This window comes from Doryrhamphus excisus, chromosome 1, assembly GCF_030265055.1.
Source record: "Doryrhamphus excisus isolate RoL2022-K1 chromosome 1, RoL_Dexc_1.0, whole genome shotgun sequence".
NCBI classification, from domain to species: domain Eukaryota; kingdom Metazoa; phylum Chordata; class Actinopteri; order Syngnathiformes; family Syngnathidae; genus Doryrhamphus; species Doryrhamphus excisus.
The window spans coordinates 16,834,021-16,853,143 of record NC_080466.1 but is presented as its reverse complement, the minus strand read 5'-3'; the positions used below and the strand labels follow the sequence as shown (position 1 = coordinate 16,853,143).

At 41.6% G+C, this 19,123-nt stretch overlaps 1 protein-coding gene across 4 annotated transcripts; it reads left to right on the top strand.

Moving 5' to 3' along the window:
* The first annotated feature begins 3,252 nt into the window (after nt 1-3,252).
* Nucleotides 3,253-18,968, top strand: abcc10 (ATP-binding cassette, sub-family C (CFTR/MRP), member 10). 4 transcript variants are annotated; one of them, XM_058073347.1, is made up of 23 exons: nt 3,253-5,393; nt 6,299-6,497; nt 6,630-7,653; nt 7,867-7,992; nt 9,003-9,230; nt 9,424-9,580; nt 9,664-9,794; nt 10,000-10,079; nt 10,147-10,318; nt 10,422-10,520; nt 11,769-11,958; nt 12,042-12,119; nt 12,203-12,397; nt 12,615-12,747; nt 12,810-12,999; nt 14,065-14,408; nt 15,823-15,992; nt 16,077-16,237; nt 16,345-16,598; nt 16,677-16,822; nt 16,949-17,046; nt 17,108-17,220; nt 18,233-18,968. In XM_058073347.1, exons 2-23 carry the CDS (start codon nt 6,322-6,324, stop codon nt 18,366-18,368), a joined length of 4,401 nt encoding a protein of 1,466 aa, XP_057929330.1. In that variant the 5' UTR covers nt 3,253-5,393; nt 6,299-6,321; the 3' UTR covers nt 18,369-18,968. The 4 variants fall into 4 exon arrangements, with proteins under 4 accessions (XP_057929330.1, XP_057929322.1, XP_057929339.1 ...); XM_058073339.1 differs by having other exon boundaries at nt 6,630-7,992; XM_058073356.1 differs by lacking the exons at nt 6,299-6,497; nt 6,630-7,653 and having other exon boundaries at nt 3,258-5,393.
* Nucleotides 18,969-19,123: the final 155 nt, after the last annotated feature.

The following is a 19,123-nucleotide window of genomic DNA, read 5'->3' as shown; positions in this document are numbered from 1 at the left end:
GTGTGCGCGTCCTCAGTGCTGACGTCAATGCTCCTCCACTCCAGATTTAACCGCATAGAGAAGATCTCAGTTCCCCGTAGGAGTCTTTGAGGTCTATTTATAGAATGAAATGAACTAGGAACGGGGAATGGAAGGTGAGGTTCTTCTTTATTACTGGGAAGATGGGGAGCATGACACTTTTTGATCAGTCCAGTGGTCCGTTGAGTCAAAGCTGAAGACATAAGATAAGATATGCCTTTATTCGTCCCTCAGTGGGGAAATTTGCAAGAGAACAGAATCAGTTAAGCAGTACAAAATACACAATATAAAAAATAAGCAATATAAACAACCCAAGTATTAACAAAATCAACAGTTTTACAAATACAGTATGCAGATAATATGAAACGAGATGAAATATATGACCAGTCTATACACTATGAAATCTTGCTAGTGAGTTAATATGAGGCATTATAGAAATACTTTTTTTCTAATATAATTAGAATATATATATAATCAGTACTAATTAGTATATATGTTTTAATATATTGCATTTAGAGCCTTATTTATTGATTTTAGAACCTTAATATTGCACATGGAGGCTGATCAGATATTGCACAGTGAATGGAGTCTGGAGTAACGATACTGAATATAAAAAACAAAGTATTACACAGATGTACATAGTGTAATACTGTATACTGTATAGCAGGGGTCTCAAACTCAATTTATTTGGGGGCCACTGGAGCTAGGGAAATCAAAAGAAAATCAAGAATAAAGAAAATCAATCAATCAGTAATAAATAAATAAATATAGTAATAATAATAAAACGGCAAATGATAAAAACTTAAGAAACCACATATAATTGGTGAGTAGACAAATTATTTTTTTCAGATTAAAATTAACAAAGCATTATTAGAGCCCTGTAGACATGACTAAACACGACTATAGTCACATTTATACTATTTTTATTTACAACATATTGTGCAACTGCAGGGTCTTGAGACACATGCTAACTCGCAAACTAGAGAGCTAGCGACCTAAACGGTAGCCTTCAAGTTATTTCCTTTAAACTTAAATAGCCAAAAACTTACCACTTCCACACGGATAGGGAGGATAACTATTAACAGTTATTTAACCTTTAACATGAACATTAATCAAACGTAATCATTTTTTCTGGGTACATGATACCATACAGCATCCATATCAAACTTGCGCGGGCCGCACTAACATTAAACTTTCATATCAAGGCGGGGGCCTCAAACTAGTGTCCTGCGGGCCACATTTGGCACGCGGGCCGCGTGTTTGAGACCCCTGCCATACAGTATCCATATCAAACTTGCGCGGGCCGCACTAACATTAAACTTTCATATTAAGACGGGGGCCTCAAACTAGTGTCCTGCGGGCTACATTTGGCCCGCGGGCCGCGTGTTTGAGACTCCTGCTGTATAGTATACATAGTACATATAGAATACATAGATGGATGGATAGATGGATGGCGATATATTGAGGCAGGCAAAATTACTGAGTTCATTTGCATTTATTGTGTGATTCATTGAATAATTTAATTTATGATTTTTTTTTCTGGAAAGTTTTTCATCTCACCAGACCTTGTGACACCCCTACTTCATTTTGATTTGGACCGTCTCGGGCCTGGTTAAATAATCAAAACGAGAACAAATTCCAATACTCGCATAATGAAGCGGTGTGGCCTTTGCTTTCACCTCTCAACGCCAACAATCCAAGCGCTGACGTTCTTCACACCCTGAAATTCACCTCCAACACTTCCAGCAGCTGTGCTCGTGCAGCTGCGTTTCTCACTCGGAGAATGACGTCGTTAAAGTTCTACATCCTGAGTTTGTGATGATTTCATCCTGGCAGGGTGTTCAGTCGTGTCTATTGGAAGCGTATCAGACACTTTTGGAAGGAATCGTTATCATGTTGCTCGTCAACCAACGCATCAAGTTCTGGTCTACTGTGTTATTATTCTTATTATTCTTAGTGCGTCTTTGAATACTCTGAAAAACACTATACAAATAAAATGTATTATTATTATTATTATTAATTTCTACTATAAGAAAAAGGGTTCATTTAAATCAGACTGGTCTCTCGCTTGTCCCAGCGGTCGTCATGTTGCAATTACAAATAATGACCATCAGCCTCACTTTTAAACAGCACATATAATTGTTCGCTGCTGCAGTTGTGGCGTCACCAGGACACTCATTGAGAAGAAAAGCAATAAACCAGGAGAAGCAATAACACGGCCGCTCCACCCCGGGAGATTCGGATTGTTTGCAGGAATTACGTTGGCGTCATCTGTCATTGTTGGGCGAAATGTTGCGGTCGGTGTTGCAAGAAAGGGAGATAAGAGCAGTACCAACATACAAATCATTCACTTTGGATTTTCATGGCAAGCAAAGGTTCGGTCACTTTTTATGGGAAGAGAAAATTCATGAATATTGTTGTGTTTTGGTTTATCGTTTTTCCCAAAAAGACTTCAATTGAGGTCCAGTTGGAAGCTATAATAACTTTATTCATTTGTTCATTTTCTACCGCTTCTCCTCACGAGGGTTGCTGGGGGTGCTGGAGCCTGTCCCAGCTGTCTTCTTCGGGCGAGAGGCGGGGTACACCCTGGACTGGTGGCCAGCCAATCACAGGGCACATATAGACAAACAACCATTCACACTCACATTCATACCTATGGACAATTTGGAGTCGCTAATTAACCTAGCATGTTTTTGGAATGTGGGAGGAAACCGGAGTACCCAGAGAAAACCCACGCATGCGCAGGGAAAACATGCTATAATAACTTTATTTTCACAAAACACTCCATAAACATCAAGTTGTGTACATCACAGTTAAAATTTCACTCTACCACTGTTTTTTGCAATTTTAATATCCAATTAATAACCGATACTGTTTTGTTGCACAGCGGTCTAGTGGTTAGCGCGCAGCCCTCACAGCTAGGAGACCCTGTGTGGAGTTTGTATGTTCTCCCTGTGCATGCGTGGGTTTTTTCTCCAGGTACTCCGGTTTCCTCCCACATTCCAAAAACATGCTAGGTTAATTAGCGACTCCAAATTGTCCATATGTATGAATGTGAGTGTGAATGGTTGTTTGTCTATATGTGCCCTGTGATTGGCTGGCCACCAGTCCAGGGTGTACCTCGCCTCTCGCCCGAAGAACACAGCTGGGATAGGCTCCAGCAGCCCCCGCGACCCTTGAATGTTTTTTGGGAATACCACCTGCTAGTTAAATTAGCAAATTGGACGTACTTTTTACGGAGCATAAAAACGGTTGAATGAACTCAAATATAAATACAGTCATTCCTTGTTTATTGTGGCTAATCGGTTACAGACCCTCTGGAGCCCTCAGGGAATGAAATAACACCCCTATAGTCACTTAGTGCATGAGCAAAGCCTACAGTCTGACGTCCTTGTTTGTGAGCATGTTGCCAGTAATATCATTCATTGACTTTCTACAACCTGCATGATGTCTTTCATGTGATGCTTGTCATTGCCGTACTTCCATAGACGAAAAGCCAGCGCTCTCCTAAAGATGATAGTAACAGGATTCATCAGACTCTAATTGTGAGAGTCCAGACCTGAACTCCATTAAGACATTTTTGTCGTATTTGTTGTTTATTTGCTGACATCCATTTGAGGGAAGAGCTGTCAGTCTCGGTAACGGACATCCGTGAGAAAGCCTCGCTGGCCTTGAGTGACTTGGTTTTCATTTCTCCTGACCTGGTAAACTTGCTCAACTTCCTCACCTGACGGCTGAAAGTCACATGAGTGAAGCAAAACAGGAAGTGGACAAGAATAAGAGGAAGTGATGAAAAGCAGCACAGGACTCAGAGACGGTGAGCGGATCACGTTCGCTCATGGATCGCTACGCTGAGACCGTGTCGCTGACCCTGTGTCGCTGACCCAGAGTCACTTAGAGGACACAAATGCAACCAAACGCGTGACAATGGCCCGATGCACTTTTTTTTAAGAATAAAGGCAAAATATTGATTAAAAAAGGTTGCAAGAGACTTAATATAATAAAAAGACAGCCTCATGCTCTAGATGACCTGAAAGAAGAAAGCTTTTTAGTCATCATGGCTGCCATACTTGACAAAATCACCCTGTGAGCACATAATGATGCAGCTACTGTGCTCACCCACAGACCAAATGAACACTTTCTGAAATGTCTGCTACCTAGCATCCCGTTTCACAATTCATATTAGCTTCTCCCACCCGGACCGTTCAACCTTCACAATCACAGCGACGGATGGTTCAGCTTCTCAAATAAAAGGAAACAGAAAGGTGACCCAAGCGCACGGAGGACACTCAAACGCCACACGGCGATGTAGGGTTGCTCCTTGAAAAATGGAATTGCCCCAAAGAAGAGTAGTTCTAATGCATCCCCTATTGAGTTGATAAGTACGACGACTAGGGACACATTGGAAAAAAAGAACTGAAATTTTGACATTTTCATATTATTACTTACCATAAATATTTTCCTAAAAATAATGCTGATTTGAAATTGTTGCTGTTTTAGTAAAATTATATTTTTGCGAGCCAATACAGGCTCTTCATTAAGGATTTAACTCATAAACATTTGATATCATATATTTACAACTAACTGCTGTATACTTTGATTTGAACGCTGTGGAGAATTGGGATTTCCTTTCTTGGTATGTACTGCCATCTAGTGGTCACTTTAATGTACTTCTATTTGTACTTCGTTCCAACAATGCAATCTCAAAGGACGAGGTTTTTCAGAAGGTCATATCGACTTGAAACCAACTTCCGCCTCCCATTATTCGGCCATCAATCTTTCGATTACCACCCTTGACTCTTTACGACTTCCAGTTTCGGAGATACGGTCGTTTTTGGCAAAATACGACCACTTCCGGTGGTCGCAGGAAGTCGGCCAACCCCTAAGCCTAACACCAACCCCAATTATCTGAATTCTCAGTTAAGAATATAATTTTTGGTGCATTAAGGACAAAAACATGAAAATGTATTGAATGTGATCATTATTCTGGGAAAATTTTATATTCACAAATGCCGATTTCTAAGAATCACTCCAGCTATAACAAACGTCACTTCCTTCTACAGCACCAAAGCACAAAATAAGAGCCCATATAGAACAAGTTAACGGCGTCCTCTTACAATGTTTAACTAAAATATTATGAAAATGTTTGAGAAATGTTTGTAAGTCTAAAAAACAGTGAAAATGTGATTTTTGACACTCCTAATCTAAGATATGCTGTGCTGCATTTTATCTTTAAGTGACTTTTATTTTGACAAGCTGCTGGCTTACGTCATCAACAATCGACACTTGTTCGCTGTTCTTTCAAAGGAACACCGATCCGACTTCAGGTTCCGTGGGAACCGGTTTGTCTCGGTTGGCGGTCTTAAATCTCCAATGTAAGTGACAAACATTTCATTGACGTACGATGTTAGCAAGTTTTTGTCGTTTATAGTTAGATAGTAGATAAACACAAGTAGATAAGCATGTTGGTAATGCCAAGCTAGTTAGCTACCTGCTTTTGTTTACATAAGCTACCTGTCATCTGTCAATGTTTAAACCCCACAGATAGTTGTCTTTTAAGGTCAGTGTCACTCAGCAATGTTTGTGTCAATTAAATACAGAATGTGACAATGTGGTGTTGGCTTAAAACGTTGATACAATGTTCTTACTACTGATTTTTAAGTATCAGTGTACGTTTATATCAGACATGTTTAACAGTAAGGAACACATTTCATGTCTGAATAGGTGTAGGAAGAAGCAGAGCTCATTTTTCCTTGTCTGTTACTGATATTTCATTCACACCGTAACTTTTGCATGTTGACACTTAATAATAAAAATATTTCACTGGCTTACATTCGTCATTTATATTCTTCACTTCCTACATGCAAATAAGGGGAGGTCAAGAAAATTCAAATTATTAAAAATAGCAAGCAAAGATGAGTGAAAATAATGGCAGTACATGAAATAAGACAAATAAGACAACTTAAAGGATTTTGTCATCAAGTTTTTGTGAGTTAATTAACTTGTAGTCAACATGATGTCAACTTCAGTATTTGTCCAGTTCCTTGATGTGTTTGACAGCAAGTACTTTGGCTTCCTCCGGTCAGCCATTTTGTAATTAGCACTCCACCAAGTGCCTTGAATTCGCCCCTGCTTCGTTAAAGTTGCCTGCTTTCTTGGCCATACCATGACGGTCTTCACAAGTTGTTGACGCACCGTCGCTCGTTTACGCATTCAACTTCTATGAGCACCGAGCTTCTAGATCTCTTCTAACTGCCATGAATCTTCTAATTCCTGAAAGATGGCGGTCAATTAGAAGAAGGGATGGGGGGCTTTTGGCCAACGGAGCTGGTTTCTGAGCTCTGTCATGGGGATGAAGGGAATCCTTTCCCGGTGTGGCAGGATGGACACGTCGGCATCTGTTTCAACCAGCTGCTTCTTGGAGTCTTGCCTCACGTCGTCATGGCCACGCTCAGCGCCTTCTACTTCGGCAGGGCCAAGTAAGAGTCTAACCTTCTTCTTCTCCTTTTGATGCACTAATGAGATAATAGAATAGCTAAAAGCTGAAATAATGTGTATATATATTAATGTGAAGTTAGGTTTATTGTTATTAATTATTTTTCATTTTGCAGGAGCGCTCCTCCCCTGACGGTCGTCTCTGGCGGCTGGACTCTTCGTCTGGTATCGACTCTGCTGACAGCGCTGCTCTTCGCTGCTGATGTCATCGTGGTGGGCACTGCCCGGCAGACGGACATGTACCTGGATGTCCTTGCCAGCAGCAGCAGCGCTCTGGCCTGGCTGGTTCATGCGGGCGCCATAGTGACTCTCCGGCGGACAGCCGCTTTCAGGAGGACGCATGGACCCTCGCTGTTGCCTCTGTCGGTCCTTCTCTGTGTTCCAAACATGGTAGTCACCTTGATGTTCTACCTTGCCAAAAAGGAGGACTATCTGACCCCATCCAAACCTTTCCATTTCACACGTTTTGTGTTGGCTTGCACCCGGATGCTTCCCATTTTTCTCTACCTGCTGGGCGTGGCTTGTCCCTTCATCCGTGAGACTGCGTACGCTCTTCACATCCAAGATGTGGACCGATCGCCTCTCATTGCAGAGGATTCCGAGCTGGACACTGGCGAGATGGTGGCAGAGGAAGGGAGCAGTTGTGTCTCCCGCCTTTTTTACCTGTGGCTGACCCCCCTCTTCAGGCGAGGGCGAAGAGGAGAGCTGGAGCGACCATCTGATGTTTATCACCTCCCCCGCAGCCTCCGCACCAGCGTGATTCGCAGACACTTCCACCAGAGCTGGGCAGCATGTCGCAGAGGGGCAGCGGTGCGGGCCGTGCAGGATCAGTGGCCCCGCCCGATTCAAAATAGCAGCGGGGGTCACTATAAGGAGGAACCACTGGAGCTGGAAGGCGATGTGAGCCTGCTCCGGGTTCTGCACACGGCCTTCGGAGCACGCTTTTATGTTCTGGGATTGCTGAAACTGATGGTGAACTTGCTGAGGCTCTCCGGGCCGCTCCTCCTCAACATCCTGGTTAGCTTCATGGAAGAAGAGGACGCTCCAGCCAGCAGGGGGGCCTGGTGCGCTGCCGCCCTCTTTGCCAGCACCCTCCTGTGTTCCTTCCTCCAGAATATGTTAGGCTTCAGAATCTCCAAGGTGGAGCTGTCCGCCCGAGCCGCTCTTGTGTCGGCCATCTATCACAAATCTCTGAGGGTCGGTGGTGCCGGACTGGCCCGCTTTACCCTCGGGGAGGTGGTGAACCTGATGAGCACCGACACGGACCGCGTGGTCAACTTCTTCAACGTCTTCCATGATCTGTGGAGCATGCCCTTCCGGCTGGCCGTCACCCTTTATCTGCTCTACCTGCAGGTGGGCGTCGCCTTTCTGGGTGGGCTGGGTGTGACGCTACTGCTGGTCCCCTTCAACAAGTTCCTGGCCTCTCGTATACTCAGCAACAACCAGGACATGCTCAGGTACAAGGACAGTCGAGTTAAGGTGAGTCAGCTTTGTTTTTAGTAGTAATAATATTATTTTTAGTAGTATTAATAATATTAATATTATAGTATTATATATAATTTTAATTTAAAAAACATAGTGAGTCAGCTTCGTTTTTAGTAGTAATAATATTATTTTTAGTAGTATTAATAATATTATAGTATTATATATTATATGTTTTAATTTAAAAAACATAGTTACTGTACATACATATTGTATTTGTTCTACAAGCAGTGAATGAAAGAGAATGCGATGCTGAAGAGTTTGTTATTCCAGCCGATGTTTTTAGTAGTAATAATAATAGTAATATTATATATTAATAATTATATATTATTTATATTAATAATAATTTTATTGTATATTTATTTAATTAATAAAAAACATAGTTACTGTACATACATATTGTGTTTATGTTCTACAAGCAGTGAATGAAAGAGAATGCAATGCTGAAGCTGATGTTTCTAGTAGTAATAATAATATTAATATTATATATTAATTAGATAATATTTATATTAATCATAATTTTAATGTTAGTTATTTAATTAATAAAAAACATAGTTACTGTACATACATATTGTGTTTATGTTCTACAAGCAGTGAATGAAAGAGAATGCGATGCTGAAGAGTTTGTTATTCCAGCTGATTTTTTTAGTAGTATTAATATTGTAGTATTATATATTAATAATTATATAATATTTATATTAATAATAATTTTAATTTTATATTTATTTAATTAATAAAAACATAGTTACTGTACATACATATTGTGTTTATGTTCTACAAGCAGTGAATGAAAGAGAATGCGATGCTAAAGAGTTTGTTATTCCAGCTGATGTTTTTAGTAGTAATAATAATATTAATATTATATATTAATAATTATATAATATTTATATTAATAATTATAAAATATTTAATTAATAAAAACATAGTTACTGTACATACATGTTGTGTTTATGTTCTACAAGCAGTGAATGAAAGAGAATGCGATGCTGAAGAGTTTGTTATTCCAGCTGATGACAGAAATCCTCTTCGGGATTCGGGTCATCAAATTCTACAGCTGGGAGGCCCACTTTACTCAGAAGGTGTCAGAATGCCGCCAGGGGGAGCTGACTCATCTCAAAGCCATTAAGTACCTGGACGCCATGTGTGTGTACACCTGGGCCGCCCTGCCCGTAGTCATCTCCATCCTCACCTTCGTCACTTACGTGCTGCTGGGACACCAGCTGTCCGCCGCCAAGGTAGCCACTAGTTGTTTTTATTTGTGTAACGTAGTAGAAATTAAATTAACACTCTTCCGGGTCACTCCCTTCATGCCGTTGTTCTATGGAACAATGTGCCGAAACTTTTAGTAGTCACACTTTTGTGTGTGCTGACCTCCAGGCGGGGCTTTAAGCTTTAAATGACGTCAGTGTGACAACTCAACCCCTCCAGGTGTTCACCACGCTGGCTCTGGTGGGAATGCTGATCATTCCGATCAACACCTTTCCGTGGGTGTTCAACTGCATCCTGGAAGCCAAGGTATCACTGCAGAGAATCCAGCGCTTCTTCAAACTGACCAATCAGGATCTTCAGGTGTACTATGCTTTGGGTATGCTATCATATTGCAAAAAGAGGCATGTCCATGATCATATTTAGACATCATTTTAATATCATATGCTTTGGTTTTAACAGTGACACCTGAAGATGACCACACGGTGGTGCTGTTGAGCCAAGGCACATTCAGCTGGCAGCAGGACACAGAAGAACACAGCAGATCTTCTGGTAGTCTGCTGTTGCACAATCTCAATCTACAAATAAGAAAGGTGCAAAAGACACAGTCAACATTTATACTGTTTTTTATTAGTGTTGGAATTCATCATTTTAAGCAGGGGTGTCCAAAGTGTGGCCAGGGTGCACTTCATTTGCATCTTTTTTTTAATTGTCCCTCAGCATATTCTGGATATGAAATGAAACACTGCAAGCAAGATTCACATGTTCTGTAACCATTGCGATATTTATGCGCTTCAGGGTTCTCTGACTGTGGTGGTTGGCAAGGTGGGATGTGGGAAGAGTTCCCTGCTGGCTGCCCTCACAGGAGAACTCATCAGGTTAGCGTTTGTCATATTTAGCCGGAAACTGCAAAACAAGAGTCAACGTAAATGAAACACGTTGCAGGCACAGTGGCGTGGTGTACGTCGCAGGCCGCGAGTCCGGTTTCGGTCTGGCGTCACAGGAGCCTTGGATCCAGCATGCATCTGTGCGGGACAACATCCTGTTTGGGAAAGAGCACGACGCCTCTTTCTACCAGGCTGTGATTGAAGCCTGTGCATTGTCAGATGACCTCAGCGTATGTCGGCTACGTCAACACCACATGTGTGGTTACTTTTGTTTCATGTTATTTCTGATCATTGACATCAGTTGCTTTGCTGCCTCTTTTTTTTTTGTGGTAGATTTTGCCCGATGGCGATCGCACAGAAGTGGGAGAGAACGGCATCACTCTGAGCGGAGGTCAGAAGGCTCGACTGGCCCTTGCCAGAGCTGTTTACATGGTGAGGGCTTCTCATCCATTTATAAAGAAATGCACTGATTAATGAATTGTCAGCTACAGTAATCCCTCGTTTATTGCTGTTAATTGCTTCTAGATTTGACTGTGATAACTGAATTTCTGCAAAATAGGATTCTTCATAAGTGAATGAAATATTTTCACTCTTCGGGCGTAGAAGACCTGTTTGCAACCTGCATTATTACAGCCCTTTAGACTTGAAATAACAGCCATGTAGTTACCTGAAAAACTCATATTACCCAATATACAGCAGTATAATTTTAGAAAAATATCTTACACATTACACAAAATGTACAAGAAGAAAGTTGAACTTTAAACAAAACAAAAGCTGTAATTTTACAAGAATAAAGTCAAAACATAACAAGAAAAAATATCGTTGCAATTTTACGATGTAATATGAGGAAAAAAAGGTCATTTTAGTAGCGTAAACTTGAAATATTACAGAAAATAATCAATTTTTATTTAAAAGGTGCAGTATGAGAAACAAACTAAAAGTAAAGTTATAATTTTTGGAACATCAGTTAGGGAAAAAGTTGTATTATGAGAATTAAGTCTATTACAAAAATAGCATTTACAAAAATAGTTTGAGGAGAAAGTTTAAATATTTGGAAAATATGTGAAAAAAACAACTTAAAACAACAAAAAAAACACAAAAAAACGAATATAATAATTTGAATGCTGAAATAAATATTATGCAATTAATTGGCGACTTCAAATTGTCCATAGGTATGAATGTGAGTGTGAATGGTTGTTTGTCTATATGTGCCCTGTGATTGGCTGGCCACCAGTCTCTCGCCCGAAGACAGCTGGGATAGGCTCCAGCACCCACCGCGACCTTCGTGAGGATAAGCGTTAGAAAATGAATGAATGAATGTGTTATGTACTTTTTGCTTTTTTTATTTGCATCAACCCACCAGAACAAATTATCATATTTATGTGAACTACACTTAGCAATAAACCTGATTCCGATTCTTGGGATTGCTGCTGAGGTTGGACGCAGTAAGACAGTCATTTGAAACTTCTTCAAAGATCTCGAGGGTTATGTTACAAAAACTTGGTAGACATGACAAGAGGATCCTTTTAATTTTACCTTGTAATTACTAAGTCCTTTCTGAGCATTTTTCCATTTTTATCACTGATTTTAAGATGATGCCGTGACCTCATTACTTCACACACACCTACACCTCCACACAATAATTAGCTTGTGCTTATTTGTGTGTTCACCCCCAACAAGGATAAAGACATCTACTTCCTGGACGACCCTCTAGCGGCCGTAGACGCGCATGTGGCCCAGCACCTCATGCACAAATGCATCATGGAGCTGCTTGCCGGAAAGACCAGAATCCTTTGCACGCACCGCATAGAGCTGGTGGACCAAGCTGACATGGTGGTCCTCATGGACAACGGGACCATCATCAAGACGGGTATATTTAGATTTTTCGATCTAGTATAGTCAACTTGGAATCAATCAACAAAGGTGACATCTTGAGTTGTTCTTCCCCTCAAGGATCACCAACGGAGATCCTTCCTTTGATAGAAGCTTCGCCAAAACTACACAAGAATGAGCAAAACGCCAAAGAAAATGGTGCGTTCACTGACTTGCCATGTTTTATTTTTAACTGAATAAGAACACGCAATCAGCTTATTGTGTATGTTTTATTTATGCAGAAAGCGAAGAGGAGGAAGAAGAAGAACAGGTTTCCTCCATTAATCTGTGTGTGGATGACGCAGATGACGCCGAGCTTTCAGGGGCGGAGAAGAAGCAGGCGGGCAGCCTAGCGTGGAAAGTCTACGGGACCTACTGGGCTGCAGTGGGCGGAGCCTTGGCCACGTCTATTTTGTTGTCTCTGCTGGCCATGCAAGGTTTGTATTAACTTATTTATGCACACGGTCTTAGTCCAGGTTCAATCAGTTATTTTACTCTGGAATGTCACTGTGCAGTGAACCACCTGTCCAGCAGATGGAGCTGTGGTTAAGCATAGCCTGCTGTATGTGGTTGATTATTAGTTCAGACATGTTTAGGATTGCCTTGGCGGAGCTCTGTGACATTCTAGTTTACAGCAATGCTTCTCTTATTCAGCCTCCAAGAACATGTCCGACTGGTGGTTGTCTCACTGGATCTCCGAGCTGAAGAACACCTCTGGGGTGAACAACTCCTCCTGGGGTGTCCTCACCGCCCCCCACCTGCTGCTCTTTTCATCTGGAGGCCTCATGTGAGTAGAGCACATGGAGAGAATTATTAACCGCTTGAAAAGCATCAACTCGCCGCTTGCAGGTCATCTCTGTCGTTGCCTCAAGCGTCCTCGGCCAACCTGAGCAGCGAGGTCCGGTTTTACCTGACGGTGTATGGCTGCTTCGCTACGGCTAACACGGTCTTCACCGCCATCAGAGCCTTCCTCTTCGCCTACGGCACCATCTGTGCCGCCACCGTCATCCACAAGAGACTCCTCAACCGGGTTCTCAAGGTTAGGGGTGCAATGATACCCACAATTCACGTTTGTGTTATAGTTGGATACTTACTCACCTTTTTTAATTTGAATTTTATTGAAATTCTCACCTTAGATCCATGTGCTCTATCCATTCTTAGCAGCTGAGCAAATACAAATACAAATAAATATTAGACATTTTCTTAGTCAAATCAAATTCAGATCAATTCATGCTACATTTTGTACACCATTACCAATATGACTGTATTCAATATGAGTGTGTTTTATGGTAATGGTAATGGTTTTATTTCATTTGAACATGCATCAGATTACAATTGAATGCATCACATAATCAGTTCACAGTTCCACATGTCCAAAAGGAGTAGGAAGAAGCAAAGCTTATTAAATCCTACCCCTCCATCTGGTACTTTTACAATCAGTAACTGTTACATTTGTTCACTTCCTGCTTTCCTAATATAATTTAAGTTTTTTAAATTTTATTAATTTTAATTTACATATTTTTATTTTTATTTTTTACATAATGAGAAAATCACATTGTAGGAGTCATTTACGCTTAATAAGCAAAGCTTATTAAATCCTACCCCTCCATCTGGTACTTTTACAATCAGTAACTGTTACATTTGGTCACTTCCTGCTTTCCTAAAATAGTTTAAGCAATTATTAAATGTTTTTAATTTGATTAATTAAATTTTTTTAATTGAATTTTTTTTGTTATTTAATTTATTTTATTTATTTATTTTGTCACGTACCGAAGTACGAGGTGATATGACCATGCAATGACATAATGGGGACCATAGTAACTGTCAATATATTTAAGTATCAATATCATTCAATAAACACTGAAGGCTAATATCAAAGTTTCAGTTCAACGCTACAATTTCATTCCAACTTAAACTGCATTGCGACTTGGGCGGACACATCAAAAAAGTAACATAAAAGTACCATAGAATAGGAAAAACCAACAAACTAAAGGTTATCTTAACTCAGTCTTACAGCAACATGTTTGACCGATTATAAACGTTTTAATACTACGGCCATTAAATGGATCATGGTGGCTCAGAACTCTTACGGACTTGCCTCCAGGCTACAATGACCTTCTTCGACACCACGCCGCTGGGTCGCATCCTCAACCGCTTCTCCTCGGACTTGTACAGCGTGGACGACAGCCTGCCCTTCATCCTGAACATCCTGCTGGCCAACGTGTTCAACCTGCTGGGCATGCTGGTGATGATGAGCTACGGCCTGCCGTGGCTCCTCCTGGCCCTGCCTCCTCTGGCGCTGATGTACTACCGCACGCAACGCTTCTACCGGCACACTTCCAGGGAGCTCAAGCGCCTGTGCAGCGTCACGCTTTCGCCCGTCTACTCGCACTTCTCAGAGACGGTGAGCGGCCTCGGCACCATCCGGGCCAGCCGCAGCTGCGCCAGGTAAAAGACACAAGAATTCGATATTTATTGAAATTAGGGATGCACCGATCAGTATGGGATTATTTCTGTGATCGGCATGCACCGGTATGCACAAGGGAATCAAACTAGTCTGTAAAACCTCACTGGATTCAGTTTGACAGCTTGATGCAGGCTACAACAATTTATGCCAGCGTGTTTGATTTCTCCTATCAAAGCTTTTGCCCTTTGACTTGTCCAACATCGTGCTTTACACACTTTGCCGAGCTGTCACTGGTGGCAGCTAACATGTTGACAAAAGTTAATCTACAGTTAAATAACAGTTAATCTACGTGATCGATATCCGTATCGGCTTATCTCACTTATGGATGACCGGATTCGGAATGGGCAGCATCAAACCCTGATCGGAGCATCTCTAATTGAAAGGAAGTCAAGTCAAGTTTATTTATGTAGCCTTTAATCACATGACTTCACTGGATAAATGTACTGCAAAAAAGGTCAGTAAGGATAATTCATAATGCCGCCTACAGAGAACATACTAACTCCTTATTTCTAAAATCACAAATACTTCAACTTGCTGATATAGTTCATCTTCAAACAGCTAAAATAATGCATAAGGCTAACAATAACCAATTAGCTAAAAATGTCATCCAATACTTCTCTACAAGAGAGGAGAAATATGATCTCAGGGAAGAAGTACATTTGAAACACTTCTATGCTAGGACTACGTTAAAAAGCCATAGCATTTCAGTATGTGGAATCAAACTATGGAATGGATTGAGTAAGGACCTCAAACAATGCACAACGATGAGCCAATTCAAGAAACAATACAAGCAGTTGATGTTTGCTAAATACAAGGATGAAGAGTCTTGAACCAGTCATGATGTGCTATATATATCACTATATTGACACGTACTATGGTACCCATTATGTCATTGGATGCTCATATCACCTCCTACTTCGGTACGAGGTACATTATTTAAAAAAAAAAAAACTTAAACTGTATTATGAAAAGCAGGAAGTGAACAAATGAAACAGTTACTGATTGTGAAAGTAAACTGTATTATGGAAAGCAGGAAGTGAACAAATGTAACTTTACTGAAAAATATGAAAATATTTACTGAAATTTTAAACTCACGATAACATTAACACCATAGCATTGTGTGGTCATATCACCTCGTACTTCGGTACGTGACAAAAAATAAAAAAAAAATTAAACTATATTAGGAAAGCAAGAAGTGAACAAATGAAACAGTTACTGATTGTAAAAGTACCAGATTGAGGGGTAGGAGTTAATAAGCTTTGCTTCTTCCTACTCCTTTTGGACATGTGGAACTGTGAACTGATTATGGGATGCATTCAATTGTAATCTGATGCATGTTCAAATGAAATAAAACCATTACCATAACTTAATGACTGCCTGGACTTGTATTTGTAGATTTGAGGAGGAGAGCCTCCAACGGTTGGAACAGAACCAACGCTGCCTGTTCCTCAGCAAAGCCGCCATGCAGTGGCTGGACATCCGCCTGCAGCTGATTGGTGTTGCCGTGGTGACGAGCCTCAGCATCATTGCTGTCATTCAGCACCAGTTTCATGCGGTGGAGCCAGGTGAGAAACATACATCGACATCAGTGTGATGTGTTTGTGGTGACCTTTAACTTGAGTGTGTGTGTGTGTGTGTGTGTGTGTCAGGCCTGGTGGGTCTGTCTCTGTCCTACGCTCTGTCCATCACCACGCTGCTGTCAGGCCTCATCTTCAGCTTCACTCAAACTGAGATGCAGCTGGTGAGTGTGGAGCGAGCTGAAGAGTATTCCAGCGAGCTTCCGATGGAACCTCAGCCGGAGAACCCGCAGGTAATTCATCGTCCTAAAGCCACACACAGTCCTCTGCAGGACGAGAACCAGAACCACACACAGAAGGAGGCAAATCTTTTATTGTATTTGCTTTGACTGTCTTTCAGTTGGTGCCATTATGGCCAGAACTGGGTCGGGTGGAGTTCCGCCATGTGGTTTTGGTGTACAGGGAGGGTCTTCCCAACGCCGTGGATGGCGTGAGTCTGCTGGTGCGACCCGGTGAGAAAGTGGGCATTGTGGGTCGCACAGGTTCTGGAAAGTCCACTTTATTTCTGGCCCTGTTCCGCATGATGGAGGTTAGTCAGGGTCAAATCCTCCTGGACGGGCGGGATGTCAGCAGTGTGGATGTGGCTCAGCTCAGGTAGGCAGAAAATGCATTTGGACCTTTAATACGTTACATTATAGCTTTTTTTCTTATTTATATTCTTTGTATCTTCAGGTCTAGGCTGGCCATCATTCCCCAGGATCCTTTTCTGTTCAGCGGGACCATTAGAGAGAATCTGGACCCCTGTGGGAAACACCAGGACCAGCAACTTCTGGAGGTCTTGGACCAGTGTCACCTCATGACTGTGGTCAGCAGGATGGGTGAGTTACGTGGTCGGGGGGGGGGGGGGGGATCAATAAATGAGAGGACGCGATGGTTCTGGTCCAGACGATGTCCACCTCAATGTTTGACCTAATTTTTCAACATGTGTGTGTTCGTGTCCAAAGGTGGTCTGGATGCTCAGGTGGAGGACAGAGGCAAGTCCTTCTCAGTGGGACAGAGACAACTGCTCTGCTTGTCCAGAGCACTGCTGACTCAGGCCAAAGTGAGACCCACACCATCTGTGTCAGGTTCAGGTTCAGGTCTAACAATCCAGCGTCTTGCAGGTCCTGTGTGTGGATGAAGCCACGGCCAGCGTGGACCAAAAGACGGACAAACTGCTACAGAAGACCATCAGAGAGAGGTTCCAGGACAAGACTGTCCTCACCATAGCACACAGGTCGGTGTCTTGTTTAGTTCTTTTTGATCTGTGCTGCAGGACACATCAGCTTGTCTGTTTGTATTCCGAATGGACAAAGGTATTGGGACACCCACAGGAAGTGAGAGGTGACATCAATAGCCACGTTTACATGAGGAGTTTTTCTCTTTCCGAATGGAATCTTTCCGAATGACCTTTCCGAAAGTAATAGTATACATGGAAAGGAATATTCCAATCACTTGTCTACATGCGGCGCTATAATCAACCAGAATAGTCAATGGGGCATGCGCAGTAAAACGTAAACACCAACATCACGTGATTCCGACTTCCGACAGTTTTTCTTTCACTTGTTGGAATAACTCCGTATTGCCAGTTTTTCCTTCGTTCCAGTCTTGAAATTTAGTTTGAATCAAAAACAAACTTTCCTTAGCAGTCCAGTGCCGATTGCTCGCCTCCATTTTTAAAACTGAAGAACGTCTCAATCTGCGTGTTACGTCATATCTCAGCATTCGCTGACAGAACGCAATCGGGAACAGGAAAAGATAAAGTTAAATTTTGCTAATATTTTATAATTAAGCTTGGCACATGTTTTATATAGATATGTATTTTCTTTTTGAATAAAACTGGACTTGTGAATGGCGTATAGAAGGGTTTAGATTCTGTTCCACAGATGGCGCGAATGCACACGAAAGCTGCTTGCCAACCGCCAATAAACAACAGAAGAAAAACACCACGAAGAAGAAGAACGCAGTCTGACAACTTTCCGATTGAGCGGGTACAAGATACCTCAATCGGATTGGGGAAAGGAATCTTCATTATATTATATATAATATTCTGATATATTCATTCGGATTGGCATTTTTCTTTGGGAATGAGGTGTAAACAAAGGTTACATTCCATTTACAATGGAATTGGAATATTTGGGTCCATGTAAACGTGGCTACTATGTGACTTTCTACAAGAACACAGAGCGTAACTGCAGATTCCTCTCTGATGAAGAATCACATAATGTGTGTGTGTGTGTCGCCACCAGGTTGAACACCATCATGGACTGCGAGCGTGTGCTGGTGATGCACGCTGGGAAGGTAGTGGACTTTGACACCCCAGCAGCTCTTTGCCAGAAGGAAGACTCCATCTTTGGCCGACTCCTCAGTGAGGTGACAAAATGACAACAAAGACTCAGGAAGGAGACAATCTTTTTTGTAACTTGATTTTTTTCTTCTTGGAAAAACGTTTCCTTGATGAACACTAAATCTATATATTCTACCATCCGATGAACATGTGCCTGACATGTTCCGCAGAATGCTGCTACTGCACACGTGCAGGTGTTTTTGTTTTTGGGCCGCCATGGTGACATTGGAACGCTAAATGACTTCCTGTCGCAACCATGAAGTACAAAGAAGGAGTGGTTCGTGGAGAAATGCCCAAATATTTCAATGTGGTGACTTGTGAACGCAGTGAACATTTAAATGTAGACAGGAAGTGAGGGCCGGGTGGTGAAAAGTGAAACGATTGATGGCCATCTCAGCTTTGTGACGTAGGTGAAAAAGCCTATTAACTCACTTAAGTTTTTATCACTGTTGGATCTTTTTGCATTTTGCAAATATTCCACCTTTCCTCTGGTAATTTTTATATTTGATATGTGTTTGCCTGCATTTATCTATTTGTGTAGTTCTGAATAGATTTGGATGACATTTTCATAAATTGTCAAACAGGATATGGAGGAACTGATTAAACTTTGGGGGTGATCTGGATCACCGTCTTTTTTTTTTTTTAAATGTAAGGATTCTAAAGGCATGTCAGCATAATAACAGCATAAGTGGAAACAGCTGTAGAAATTAGGGATGTTCCGATTAGGGTTTCATGCTGCCGATACTAATCCCGATAATCTATGAGTGATATCGGCCGATACCAATACCGATCA

What these genes read in the sequence shown, in the direction of transcription:
- abcc10 (XM_058073339.1), top strand. Translation starts at nt 6,322, where the DNA reads ATGGGGGGCTTTTGGCCAACGGAGCTGGTTTCTGAGCTCTGTCATGGG. An exon ending in TCCTCAACCGGGTTCTCAAG is followed by an intron (nt 13,000 to 14,064) that starts GTTAGGGGTGCA and finishes ACTTGCCTCCAG; the next exon opens with GCTACAATGACCTTCTTCGA. An exon ending in CACTGCTGACTCAGGCCAAA is followed by an intron (nt 17,047 to 17,107) that starts GTGAGACCCACA and finishes AGCGTCTTGCAG; the next exon opens with GTCCTGTGTGTGGATGAAGC.